The sequence below is a fragment of the Manis pentadactyla genome, chromosome X, assembly GCF_030020395.1.
Source record: "Manis pentadactyla isolate mManPen7 chromosome X, mManPen7.hap1, whole genome shotgun sequence".
Taxonomy (NCBI): domain Eukaryota; kingdom Metazoa; phylum Chordata; class Mammalia; order Pholidota; family Manidae; genus Manis; species Manis pentadactyla.
The window spans coordinates 47,371,351-47,385,472 of record NC_080038.1 but is presented as its reverse complement, the minus strand read 5'-3'; the positions used below and the strand labels follow the sequence as shown (position 1 = coordinate 47,385,472).

The following is a 14,122-nucleotide window of genomic DNA, read 5'->3' as shown; positions in this document are numbered from 1 at the left end:
GAAGTGTTGAGTTTGAGAGGCCTATTAGATATCCTTTGATAGCACACAGGTGATATGGCAAATTTTATTATTCAAAAAGATATGCTGCTTCTCTCTACAGGATTATACCTTCTGTAGTATAATCCTTATCTCATTGCCCTCAAGATTAGCCACGTAATTTGCTTTGCCCTCTGCTATGCAAGAGCTGACACATGCCATTCCCAAGCAGAACTAAGAGCTATTATGACAATGTCCCACGTAAGGGCTGCTCCTTCAGCCTCTGTCCTGGAATGATGACATAGAGCAGAGATGTAGCCAACCCACGACAAGAATCATGAATGAGAAATAAGTTTTCCTAAGCTGCAGAGATTTGGGGGTTCTTTGTAATTTCAGCATAATTTAGCCTATCCTGACCAATACAAAGGCATCTAAAGCTATGAGGGAGTGAGTATAGATGGATAAGAATGCCCCCAGGGTAGCCGGGGAGAGGCTGGGCTAGCACTGGAGGCTAAGGTGGAGTAGTCTTTGGCAGAGGAGGAGTGTGGGCTCAGAGAAGCCAAGTGAAGAAACTGCTTTTGGGAGGAGTGAGCAACTGATGATGCGTTAAGATGGGGACTGAGAACCGGCTGACTTAGTAACATGAGGGTTGCAGATGACCTTGACAAGCACATTTTTGGTGTGTGGGGATGAAAGCCATACTGAAGTGGGTTCAAGAGACTAGGATTCTGAAGCACAAACAAGCCACCTTATTTTTTTTAATTACAAGAGAAAAAGAGGGAGGAAGAACCTGCATATTTTTAAAAGAGATATATATGCAGGCAGGAATGTTTTTCTGGCTTATACCTAGGAGTGGAAGGGCTGGCTCATAGGGCTAAGTGTATTTAACTTCACAAGATAATGCTAAGTTGTTTTTCAAGGAGCTGACTGTGCCAATTAACACTTTCACTGTGGTGTATAAAAACTCCAGTCACTCCACGTCCTCACCAGAAGTTTAGTATTACAGATTTTTTTAGTTTTTGCCAATTTGTGGGTATAAAATTGTAATTATCAGTTTTAATTGCAATTTTCCTTATTGCTGATGAGGTTGCACATCTTTTCATGTGTGTTTTGACCATTTTTGATTACTCTTTTGTAAAGTGCCCATTCATGTCCTGTGTTCATTTATTTAAAAATTATGTTGTTCCTCCTTTTCTTATTAAGTTTAGGAGTTACTTCTGTATTTCACACACTAGTTATTTTTTAGTTTACATGTGGCAAATATCTCCCATCTGTGGTTTGCCTTTTTACTTGACTATTACTTTGTGACAATTTTATGGTAACAATTGACACATACAAGGAACATGGTTAACACACACTTATGTTAGGAAGCAATACAACAAAGTGAACACCTGTGAACCCTCTGCAGAACCCAGAAAATAGAACAGTATCAATATATTAGAAGCATCTTGTGTGCGCTTATTCATGTTTTCACTTTTTTATGTTACAATTTAGATGAATTTGAATATAGTCACATTTACCAATCTTCTTCTTTATGCTTAGAAACCTTCATTATTTAAGAAATCCTGAGGTTGTAAAGATACTCCCTTATGTATTCTTCTAAAATTTCTAAAGTTTTGCCTTTTTAAGTTTCTAATTTATTTGAAATTGCACTTTGTATATGGTGTGAGTGGTGAGGATCCAGTTTGACTTTTTTCCTCTAAGCCCCATCTCATCTTTTTAAATGGAGTAATATAGCTCCTGTCAACTGTATGAGATTGCTGTCCTTTAGTCATTTTATTCCCTCAGCCTGATTGTGACTGTTTCTCCCAGCTGAATTCATTTATGGATCCTCTACTAGATTCCATCAACCAGGCTTTCTCACTTTCCTGGACTTGTCCTGAGACTTTAAGACTCTTCCCATCCTCCAGACAACATTTTAAAAATAGCTACAGTAATGGCTATGACAACCACCAAACCCTTTCCACGTCTAAGTATAACACCAAACCCAGCCTACTCATTCCATCTGTCACCACAATGAAAGGTCACTGAAGGGAAAGATTCCACAAACATTTTAAGTTTCTTGGACTGCTGAGGCCATGGCCTTAGTATTAGCAGGTATAGGGTTGATAGGGGAATGAGGGAATGGAGGAGAGGGATAGAAAGGATGGGAAACAGGAAGGGGAAAGGGACGGAGAGGGCAGAGTTAGAGGGCAGAGGAGGAGAAAGGAAGAAGGGCAACAGGGAGGTTGATGGGGTGGAGGACGGTAAGCAGAGAGAGAACAGGAAAGGGGGAAGCAAGGGATGGGGCAGTGGGATGTCAAGGAATGGGATAGGGATTGAGGCAAGAAAAGAGAGAGGGAGAAAGTGCGCAGAAGGGAAGAAGGGCAGAGGTGGAGAGCACTGGCTTAGGGACGCTGACTCTCAGATTCACACAAAATTCCTTTCTCAGCAAGGAGCCCCAATTTTGAAGCTCCCGGATTGGCTCAGGTCCAAGACTATTCTTGGGCTATCGCGGTAGTCTCTGAACTCTGCGTGGAGGAACCGGAGGTAGGCAGGGAATAGGGGCAGTACTACTGGCCATAGCTTTCCTTAGCCTGCATTCCTGTCGCTCCAGAATAGCCTCATCTCCATTCACACCCTACCTTCCTCCCCCACCCCCACCCCATCCCACCTATATCTCTACCCCACTCCACCCTCAGCAAGGTCTGAGCTCACCTAATACTGAATCCTCCCGCTGGCCCCTCCTGCCCGTACAGCCCTCGGCTCCCCGGGGTCCTTCAAATTCCTGACACCGTTCCTGTATGAGCCTTCCGGCCGCCTACGCTAAAGTCACAGCCGACCTCCCACCTTCCTCTTGCCCTAGGGCATAACCCTACGGTGCCTTCTGATTCGTCTCAGCCAGCTTGGGTTCCGGTCCCGCCTGCTTCCTCGGATCCCAAAGCTGCAGGATCCTCCAGGAACCGCCTCCTCTCCGACTCGGTGGGCTAGGGCAGCTGTTTCTGTTGACACGCAACAAAAGAACTGGGCAGCACAATCCGAACTCTCCTCAAACACTCGCGCCCTGGCAACGGATCAACAAAACCTTCTCGCCTGCCGGAGGGCCCCACCCATGGTTCCCGCTCGCGCCGGAAGCAGGAAGTTCCGTTCGGCCTGAACTTATTCTCGCGACTTTTGCTGCCCGCCCGGCCTGCACTGCGGTATTTCCCGCGCGGGCTGTCCCAGTTCCCGGGCGGACGGCGCGGCCTTTCGTACCACTGCCGGTGCCGCTGCCGTCATGGGTTTCCTGAAACTGATTGAGATCGAGAACTTTAAGTCGTACAAGGGTCGACAGATTATCGGACCGTTTCAGAGATTCACTGCCATCATTGGACCCAATGGCTCTGGTGAGATAAACCCGCTGCGGCCCTGCACCCGTCCCAGCCTGGATCCCCTATCCGGGAGCAGAGTAGTACAGCCCAGCCCGTGCAACCTGAAATGTCGCGAAACCTAACAGGTTCCATGTCCTCCTGAGGGCGCTCGGCGGGAACTTGCTCTCCCCGTTTGGGTGCCCTGAGTTGAACCTCTTCCCCGGTGTCAGTTGCCCGCTGTTTGGGAGACTCCGCTGGGGCTGCAGTGGTACTGGCCCAACTGTAGGTTACCCCGCCCACTGTCCCCTCCCGCCAAAAGTGGCGCTTTCCGAGCCAGCTGCCGGCCACTGGCAGCTCAGGTACCCCGCCAGACCAGGTGGTTCCTTCCGGCTTCCCCGCCTTGTTTGAACCCTCCGGAAGATGTGGGACCGCTCGTAGCCCTTCCGTGGCTCCGGTCCCAAACGGTACACTTCTGCCTCAGACAACTCCCCCTCCCGTCTAGCATTGGTACGCTCCAATTCTTCCTTTCTTTACTCTTTTGTGGAGGCGGCACTTTTGAATTTCAGTCCCAGCTCTTGCTGCTTCAGTTTGGGGTCTTGACTCCCCACCCTCATCTCAGAGGTGGGGATTCCTAGAACGCACCCCTTTGCTAATACTGAAACCGTTAAGAGACAGAACTCATTCGCTTGTCAAATTTGTTGAATGTTTACTGTTTCATAAGGAGTTACTCAAGGCGCTAGGGCAATAGCGGAGAAATAGAATAAGCCATGTTTTCAGGGAACTTCCATTCCAGAGGGGAAAGACGATAATAAAGGAGAAAATGATTTCATTTTTTAGCTGTGCCAAGTGCTATGCAGGAAATTAGGTTGCTGTGATAGAGTGACTTGAGTCTTTGGGCGCCTTTAGGAGTGGTCCGTAGTTAACAGTACCGTAATGTATATTTGAAAGTGCTTAGAATTGGTCTTAAAAGTTCTCATCATAAGAAAAAAATGTAACTGTTTATGTGAGTTGATGGATGTTAACTAAACTGTGGCAATTATTTCTCAATATTTACAAATATGGAACCATTATCTTGTATGTGTGAAATTAATACAATGCTTTATGCCAGTTATATCTCAGTAAAACTGGAAGAAAAAAAGTTGAAAGAAAAAAAGTTGGTCAGAAAAAGTCTCTATTTCGTCTTTTAATTCTACATCTCTAAATGAAGATAGACCAATCCACCTTTATAGACCATGGATTCCTCCCATCTACCTCCACAAGCAGGCTGATGGGAATCCTCCACCCCAGAGGTGTTCAAGCTAAATCATTTCCTAGCCTGAGGGGCTGCCCTTGCTGAAGCAGCTCAAACTGAGGGAGGACCTTCCCTGGAGTCTTACCTGGGTTTGGCTTTCTTTGTAGAGTGGGGTTTCTGAACAGTGGCACTACTGACATTTCCTGCAGGATAATTCTTTGCTGTGGTTTCCATCCTGTACATTACAGGGTGACTAGTGGCATCCTTGGCTTCTACTTGCTAGAGGACAGCACTCCTGCCCCCCAAGTGTGACAATGAAAAATGCCTCCATCAAACATTACCAAATGTCCCCTGGTGGGTTGGGGGGGGGGGCAAAATCTCCATCCCCCACATCCTTTTAGAACCACTGACCTAGAGGACTAATGCTTGGTGTTCTCCAGTTTCTTGGGATTTTGGTATGGTGGTCCCCGTGGAAAGAGCCATGGTACACATTTTTGCATTCAGTCCCCTCAGCATGGGTAGATTTGTATACCTAGCTGTTCCAAAAAGGCCCTTGGTTTCACTCTTTTCCCCCCAACCCCCATTCTTCAGTGTCTGTGTCCACAAGCCATTCTTGATTCCCCTTAGGGAATTGCTCTTCCTTTCTGGCATATAGTAGATACTTGGTACGCATTAATGTTTATTTACTTGTATTCATGGTATATATTTTTGTATCTTCATCACTTGTCTATGCTACGAGTGGCCCAAAGAAGACATTACTTAAAACATTTTATCAGTGTTCAGCTCATAATACATGTTATAAAAATGTTTACAATATTGAATGATGGCAAGATGTTTTGTGAGGTGTTCTTACCATCCCTGAAGATCATGGGAGAAGCACAAAGGTTGGAAATGGTGCCGGAAAGGCTGACTCCTGATCTGCATGATGTGCTAGTTGCTACTGAGATGATGGAGACAGAGCTGAGTTCAGATTTGTGATTTGAAAGGACTGTCATTTATTGAGCATCTGCTGTGTGTCAAGTACTTTATTTATTGGGACTCTTTACATTTAAATTCTCAACCCTAGGAGGGAGAAACTATTACCTTTATTTTATAGCTGAGAAGACTGAAGCACAAAGGGTTGTGATCACTTGCATACTAACTGATTCTTAGAGCCAGGGTTAGAACCTATGCCTGTTATACTTCAAAACCTGTGCGCCTGCCACTCTAACAGAGAACTATGTGCCAAACATTGCTTTAGATGCTTTACCTATGAGTCATGGTTTTTCACATTTTCCAGGTGAAAGGAATGGAAAGTCAGCTAAGAAGTAGTGAAACTAAGATTAGAACCTGAGCTATTGGACTAGAACCCAAGTCTTAATCACTGTTTTGTATGGCCTCTGTGGAAGGACACGGCATGGGTTGCCAGTTTTATAGCTGGGTAGAAAGGTGTTGGAAATCAGGTCCTCAGTTCAAGGTTATATAACATGTTTGGGGAGAATATTGAGCTAGAACTTGTAGATAAACTTTTCTAGCCCCAACCCCAGTCTAAATTTTAAAAATATTCTTTTTTTTGAGCCTAAAATGAGGAAAGTTAGAGCTGTGACTCCACTACTGAAAAGATAACAACTTTTGCTGTAAAAACTCTTTATTTATTTGAATAGCAATACATGTACATGGTATAAAATTTTTTTAAATCCAAAAGGATGTACAGTAAAAAGAAGACACCCTCCCTTCCGACTTGTTACCTACTTTCCCTCCTGGAAGCAACCACTGTTACATTATTTTCATTTTCATGTATTTTTCCCTATGCCTTTCCCTCTCCCCAAATTTTTATTATGAAATTTTCAAACATATATGTGTGTTTTGCTTAATCATTTGAAAGTAAGTTGCAGACTTAATGGCATTTCACCCTTAAGGGATTTAGCATTCATGTCTTAAAATCATCATTCTCCTGTATTACCAATATACCATTATCACACCTAAGAAAACTAATTTCTTCATGCCATCAATTATCCAGTTTATATTCAAGCTTCCCTAATGGCTCCCCAAAATGTCTTTTTGACTTTTTTTTTTTAACTATGGGATCCAATCAAAGTTCACACACTGCCTTTGCTTATGTCTCAATAATCTCTTGTGCTCTCGAATATTCTCCCGGTCTTTCTAATTGCACATTGACTTTCTGAAAAGACCAGTCAGTTGTCTTGTAGAATATTCCACATTCTGTGTTTGTTTTAAGGTTTCCTCATGGTGTCATTTACCATGTTCCTCTAACTCCCGTATTTCCTGTATACTGGAAGGTAGGTCTAAAGGCTTGTTTAGATTCAGGTTAAATGTTTTTGGCAAGATACTTCATTGATGATGCTGTGTGCTTTATATTGTATCATAAAAGGAATATACCTTTTACAAAATTATGGTAAAATACACAACATGAAATTTACCATCTTAACCATTTTTAGGTGTATAGTTCAGTAGTGTTAAGTGTACTTACATTGTTGCACAACTGATCTGAACTTTTTCATCTTGCAAAGCTGAAACTCTGTACCCAGTAAACAACTCCCCATTTCCCCCTTTCCTCAGCCCTGTTTTGTTTTGTTTTTTAAACTTGGTTGAGATCAAACTATATGGAGTTTTATATCTTGCTTTGTTTCTCCTGTTGTGGACATTTCCCCATGTCACTGAAGGTTGTAGAACAATCCATTTTGTGACTGTACCATTTCCTTAGATGGAGTTCTAGTCTTTGACTGCTCTAAGTAATAATGGCAAAGGGACTGTTTTTCTAAGCCTTTGACCCAGGGCTTTGGTTGGGCTCAGTCTTTACAGGGACTGAGTACTGAGAGCTTAGGGAACATTCCTATTCCTCTCAATTTCCCCTTTATTCTTTTTCTTTTCCCCTTATTCCTGATTTCCCTCTTCTGTGTTGTCCCCTCCTCCCTTAGGTAAGTCAAATCTCATGGATGCCATCAGCTTTGTGTTGGGTGAGAAAACCAGCAACCTGCGGGTAAAGACCCTGAGGGACCTGATCCATGGAGCTCCTGTGGGCAAGCCAGCTGCCAACCGGGCCTTTGTCAGCATGGTCTACTCTGAGGAGGGTGCTGAGGACCGCACCTTTGCCCGTGTCATTGTTGGTGGGTGAGGCTGGTCAGAAGGCTCTCCTTGGGTCCTGGGAGGTGGCTGGACTAGTTGGCTGAGGTAGGAGGGAAGCCTGATCCTTGGCTGACTCATGCACTGTCTCATAGGGGGTTCCTCTGAGTACAAGATCAACAACAAAGTGGTCCAGCTACATGAGTACAGTGAGGAATTAGAGAAGTTGGGCATTCTCATCAAAGCTCGTAACTTCCTCGTTTTCCAGGTGGGCATTTTTTAAAACAATTATTGGCTATCTGCTTTTTGCCAGCTCTTGTTCCATCCCCACTGGGCCTTCTCCATCTCTGGCTACATCATCTCTCCCGTGAACTAATGAAACAGCTTCCTCACTGGGCTTCCTGCCTCCAGTCTGGCACTTTCCAGTTCATCTCCTAGGCCAGCTTCATCTTATGAGCGCACAAATCTGTTTCTTCCCTTTCTCTCCTTAAAACATTTCAGTGACTTCGCGTTGCCTTGTAATGGTAGTTCTTTGCAGTCTCCAAATCAGCACAATTGGGGACAGATATATTAGAAAAGCACATTCTCAGACCCAATCCCAGACCTAGAGATGCAGAGCTATGGGGTGGGGCCCAGCAATTGGTGTTTTACCAAGTTCTCCAGGCATTATAATGCACACTAAAAGTTTGAGAACCATTGCCTTAGCATGAAATCCAAGCTCCTGTCATTCAGGACACATCATTCTTTGGTTCTTGCCCACCTCACTAGCCTCATTTACCAATATTCTTCCCCTCCAGCCTTGCTGCAGCCTAATTAAACCATCTACAGCTCCTCAAATTCACCTGCTTTCTTTGGCCTGCAGGCCTTTGCATATTAATTTTCCTCTCCATGGGATAACCTCTTCTCTCTTACTTTCTTGGTTAGTTCTTCCCTATCTTCCAACTCAGTTTAGTTGTCACCTTTGGGAAGCCTTCCAAATAGGCACCCTGCCAGTCTCCTGCCCCCACGCTTCGTTTAGTCCTCCTTCTGTGCTGCTTCTGTCACTGCATGTAACACATGGTGTTGTCTTTGCTTCCATCTCTTCTGCTCCCCATGCACCTCAAAAGGCAAGGATTGTGTCCTCAAAGCCCAATGTGAAATGTGGCATGCAGTGGGAGAGTCAGTGAACTTTTTCTGAATGATTGAGTGGGAGTGGGTAGGGGGAACAGAGCTGGCTAGCATCTAAGTGGGGAGAGTGTTTTGACCTTTACTAGGGTGCTGTGGAATCTATTGCCATGAAGAACCCTAAAGAGAGGACAGCTCTATTTGAAGAGATCAGTCGCTCTGGGGAGCTGGCCCAGGAGTATGACAAGCGAAAGAAGGAAATGGTAAAGGCTGAAGAGGATACACAGTTTAATTATCATCGTAAAAAAAACATCGCAGCTGAGCGCAAAGAGGCCAAACAGGAAAAAGAAGAGGTAGGTGGGCTATCTTTGGGTTCTGAGGGGCCAGGATGGGGGCAGTGCCTTACTGATGCACCCCTGCATCTATGTCCCTATTTGCACAGGCTGACCGCTACCAGCGCCTGAAGGACGAGGTAGTGCGAGCTCAGGTTCAGCTGCAGCTCTTTAAGCTTTATCATAATGAAGTGGAAATTGAGAAGCTCAATAAGGAACTGGCCTCTAAGAACAAGGAGATCGAGAAGGACAAGAAGCGTATGGACAAGGTAGAAGATGAGCTGAAGGAGAAGAAGAAGGAACTGGGCAAAATGATGCGGGAGCAGCAGCAGATTGAGAAGGAGATCAAGTAAGAGGCAGGCCTGGGCGGGAAACCAAAAGATTGTACTGCTTCCTAGGGATCCTCTGAGCCTAGAGGCAGTCCATTGCCCATACTTGTTTTCTCTCTTTCCCTTGATTTGCTTTGGCCAGAACCAGGCACATTTCTTGACATGCATTTTAGACAACTAGAGTATTTAACTATGCAGACTTTGGGTAGTTACATATTTGGAAGAGTGAGGACTTGAAAGGGTGGTGGCCTTGCCAAGCAAGAGGTAGTGATGGGAGGCCCATCTACCGGAGTGTCTGGGAGTGCTTTCCTAGAAGAGGAAAATTGGAGCAAGACATTTAAAGGACAGGAATATGAAAGGGTTAGATAGGATGAGAGACAACTAAGTGAACACAGGGTGTTCTTGGGAGTTGTTACTGAGGGGTCTGGCTTGGCTATAGTTGAGCCGGGGTGGTAGCTTTACCTTAGGAGTGGCTGAAGCCACCCATTCCAGGGAGTAGTCAGATTGCCCCTTGGCTGAGGATCTGTGGGATATCAGCCCTTATTCTTTTAGGCAGTTCCCTGAGGCTGGCTGGCAGGGCTCAGGTCCCCATTTTTCTGAGGAAAAAGCCTGGGAACCCTCCCTTCTCCCATGGTGCTAACTGGTTTTCCCCCTTCCCTCTGCCATAAGGGAGAAGGACTCAGAACTGAACCAGAAGCGGCCTCAATACATCAAAGCCAAGGAGAATACCTCCCACAAAATCAAGAAGCTGGAAGCAGCCAAGAAGTCTCTACAGAATGCTCAGAAGCATTATAAGAAGCGTAAAGGTGATATGGATGAGTTGGAAAAGGAGATGCTGTCGGTGGAGAAAGCCCGGCAGGAGTTTGAGGAACGGATGGAAGAGGAGAGTCAGAGTCAAGGCAGAGACTTGACTCTGGAGGAGAATCAGGTAAGTTCTGGCAGAATTGAGGGGGTGGGGAAAACACTGGGCTGAATGGACTGGCTTGGTCATCCCTGACCACCTTCCCTATCTCTAACAGGTGAAGAAATACCACCGGTTGAAAGAAGAAGCCAGCAAGAGAGCAGCTACCCTGGCTCAGGAGCTGGAGAAGTTCAATAGAGACCAGAAAGCTGACCAGGACCGGCTGGATCTGGAAGAGCGGAAGAAAGTAGAGACAGAGGTGGGCATGTGTTATAAGATTAGGGAAGATGGCCCAGAGAAAAGGAAGTAATGATAGTCTTAACAGTAATGACATATACCTAACACCTGGTGAGCAGTCAACTGTGTGCTAGGCACTGTACTTTACATGTATTTACTCATTTAATCCTTCATTTTCCAAATGAGGAATCTAAAACACAGAAGTAAAATAATTTGCCTAAGGTCACATCACTAAGTGGCGCAAGGATATGAACCTGAGCAGTCTAGCTCTAAAGCTCACACTCTTACCATGTGTACTTCACTTACTGCCTAATAGCAATAATAGTAAAACAATAACAATAAGAGAAAGTTGTTATAGTGCCCAAGGAATCCACAGTGTTCCAGGCATTCTGCTAAGCACTTCTTCTAAGTATTTAAAACAAGGTGGTAGGCATTAATATTAATAGCTACCCTCTATTAAGCACTTAATATGTATTCTATGAAGTGGAGGTTGCCTGCATTTTACAGATGAGAAAACAGGTGTAGAAAGGCCCAGAAAGCTAAGCTTTGCCTCGGTTTGAGCCTCACTGATTGGTGAGGAAGTTTAGCTCAGGCTGGGGAGAACTCTGTGTCAGCATCTCATAGGTCCCTGGGAGGCCCCATCAGTTAGAGTCACACTGAACACCATCTGTGTGTCTGCTTTTTAATAGGCCTCCTGCATTAGTGACAGATTGTCCTGGACTGTTAGGCTCTTGGGTGAGTGGGCACATAGTGGGTGTAAGCCAAGGCCCCATGGTCTTGGAGTTAACTTGCTCAGTCCCTGGTGGTAAGGTGTATTTGTTTCTCTTCCAGGCCAAGATCAAGCAAAAGCTGCGGGAGATTGAAGAGAATCAGAAGCGGATTGAGAAACTGGAGGAATACATCATGACTAGCAAGTATGTGGCTCTGCAATCTTCCCTTCTGCTTCCAGGCCTGTTCTTGTGAACCCTCCCTGTCCTGCCCCTCCCTGGGTGGGAACCCTGGAATCCCTGTTAGCCAGGAACATTTCCTAACCAACCAGGGTAATCCCTGTGTTTCCTCGCTTTGTAGGCAGTCCCTAGAGGAGCAGAAGAAGCTAGAAGGTGAGCTGACAGAGGAGGTGGAGATGGCCAAGCGGCGAATTGATGAGATCAATAAAGAGCTGAACCAGGTGATGGAGCAGCTCGGGGATGCCCGCATTGATCGCCAGGAAAGCAGTCGTCAACAGCGAAAGGCAGAGATTATGGAAAGCATAAAGCGCCTGTATCCTGGGTCTGTGGTAAGAGTGGAGAGGGGACTCATTTCTTGAGCACTTACTCTTCACCACTCACTGTCAGATAATTTTCTCAGCAGCCCTGTGAAGTTTGCAAGTTAAATGACTTGCCCCAAACCGCACATCTTATAAGTGAAAGGACTGCAATTCAGACCCAACTTGTTGTGACTCTTAGCCTCATGTTCCTTTCATCACACCAGTTGTACCTTCCTGAGTGTTTTGTCTTGCTATTCCCACTCCTCTGTGGGAGGTGGGGAAACTAGAGAGCCCTTTGGAAGGGGGAGGGGCCATGGATTAGCCTCCCAGGAAGTAACTCTGTGCAAGCTTTGATATGAGCTCCCCTGGCATGTACCAACTGGCCTGTTTACATGTAGGGATATCCTAGGTTTTATCAGATCTCTTGGCCTCTTGAACCAAATCCTGAGTTTCCAGGTTCCCTGAATATTATCCCTCTTGCTATAATCCCACTCCTGGGTTCAACTTAATTTGGTTCTACAAATATTTCATGATTTCTTGTCTAGATACTGCTGAGGAGTTTATAAAGATGAATTAGGCTCAGTCCCTGCCCTTGAAGATCTTGCCATTTGTCTGATAGTTGTTAGGGAACCATGATTTGTTTGAGGGGTGTGGAGAAGTGAGCTGGAAAAAAGATTTGTTTTGCTGGATGCATGTGAGAATTTGAGCTAATGTATATGAGGTATGTGGCATAGTGCCTGGGGTAGCAGTGGTCCTGATATGGTAAAAGTGAGGTTTAAAAAGATGATTTTGGATTGAGACATGACTGCCTGAAGTTGTTGCTTTGAGGCCAGAGTAGGTTTTTCCTTCATAGCATGGGGGCTATGTTCCTCATACAGATCTGGTCTTCCAAGCTGGGAATTCAGGTTCCCCAGCCAGTTCCCAAAAGCCTCATACTTTAGTTTTTTTTTCTGACTTTCCTCAGTACGGCCGCCTTATTGACCTCTGCCAGCCAACACAAAAGAAGTATCAGATTGCTGTGACCAAGGTTTTGGGCAAGAACATGGATGCCATTATTGTGGACTCAGAGAAGACAGGCCGGGACTGCATTCAGTATATCAAGGAGCAGCGTGGGGAACCCGAGACCTTCTTGCCTCTTGATTACCTGGAGGTGAGGCTCATGGGGATGGGGTCAAGACTGTGGAAGGGGGTCCTTCCTTCTGGCCTCCCATATTCTGCCACTAACTGGACTTCTTCCCACAGGTGAAACCTACAGATGAAAAACTCCGGGAGCTGAAGGGGGCCAAGCTGGTGATTGATGTGATTCGGTATGAGCCACCTCACATCAAAAAGGCCCTGCAGTACGCTTGTGGGAATGCCCTCGTCTGTGACAATGTGGAGGACGCCCGCCGCATTGCCTTTGGGGGCCACCAGCGCCACAAGGTAGGGATCCCCCTGCTCACAGTGGAGCTAGACATACTTAGTATTAGAGATGCCTCTGTCCAGCTTGTTCCCCTCTCCTCTCTCCTCTCCACTGTGTAGACAGTGGCACTGGATGGCACCTTGTTCCAGAAGTCAGGAGTGATCTCTGGTGGGGCTAGTGACCTGAAGGCCAAGGCGCGGCGCTGGGATGAGAAGGCGGTAGACAAGTTGAAAGAGAAGAAGGAGCGGTTGACGGAGGAGCTGAAAGTAAGCCACAGGCAGTGCTATCCCTAGGACTTGGGGTCCCAAGCCCAAGCTGTCTGGTCACCTGACTACCTAGCCCTTCTCTCTCGTCCACTTCAGGAGCAAATGAAGGCAAAGCGAAAAGAAGCAGAGCTACGACAGGTGCAGTCTCAGGCCCATGGACTGCAGATGCGGCTTAAGTACTCACAGAGTGACCTAGAACAGACCAAGACAAGACATCTAGCCCTGAATCTGCAGGTGGGGTCTGGCCTTCAGTGCTGTCCTCCAGAGGCAATCCTCACATTCCCAGCCAAGGTTTCTCTGGGGGTGGGGGACTTGTCTGATGTCCATCTCACCTCCTGGCCTGCTCCAGAGAACCAAGCATGGCAGAGTCAGTCAGGGGTTCAGATCTTGGCTCTGTATGACGTGAGGCAAGTTGTTTAGACTGTCAGTGTCAGTTTTTTTGTCTCTGTCTGTAAAATGGGAGTTAGAATAATACCTGCTTTATAGATTGTTGCAAAGATTGAATGAGTTTGTACATGTAAAGTGCTTAGACTGATTGCTCATGCCCAGTAAGTGCTCAGTAAATGTTAGGTGCTATTATTAGAATGATTCATTCAGCAAATATTTGGGTTTCTTCTGAAAGTGAATTGAAAGTGAGCTATAGGCATTTCAATCCCTGTGGGTGGGGATACTCTTCTAGGTGTATTAATGTTTTTAATTTTGGGGT

The 14,122-nt window shown here is 45.8% G+C and overlaps 1 protein-coding gene across 2 annotated transcripts in view; it reads left to right on the top strand.

Annotated features, from left to right (window-relative positions):
- Positions 1 to 3,201: 3,201 nt before the first annotated feature.
- SMC1A (structural maintenance of chromosomes 1A) overlaps positions 3,202 to 14,122 on the top strand; it is a 57,228-nt gene continuing 46,307 nt past the window's right edge. For both annotated transcript variants that reach the window (XM_036919068.2, XM_036919069.2), the window contains exons 1-13: positions 3,202 to 3,341; positions 7,455 to 7,643; positions 7,755 to 7,867; positions 8,853 to 9,056; positions 9,146 to 9,384; positions 10,034 to 10,292; positions 10,384 to 10,524; positions 11,334 to 11,416; positions 11,571 to 11,778; positions 12,713 to 12,898; positions 12,991 to 13,170; positions 13,270 to 13,416; positions 13,513 to 13,650. In XM_036919068.2, coding sequence (XP_036774963.1) covers positions 3,233 to 3,341; positions 7,455 to 7,643; positions 7,755 to 7,867; positions 8,853 to 9,056; positions 9,146 to 9,384; positions 10,034 to 10,292; positions 10,384 to 10,524; positions 11,334 to 11,416; positions 11,571 to 11,778; positions 12,713 to 12,898; positions 12,991 to 13,170; positions 13,270 to 13,416; positions 13,513 to 13,650 — 2,196 coding nt within the window. In that variant the 5' untranslated portion in view covers positions 3,202 to 3,232. The remainder of the gene's footprint in view (positions 3,342 to 7,454; positions 7,644 to 7,754; positions 7,868 to 8,852; positions 9,057 to 9,145; positions 9,385 to 10,033; positions 10,293 to 10,383; positions 10,525 to 11,333; positions 11,417 to 11,570; positions 11,779 to 12,712; positions 12,899 to 12,990; positions 13,171 to 13,269; positions 13,417 to 13,512; positions 13,651 to 14,122) is intronic.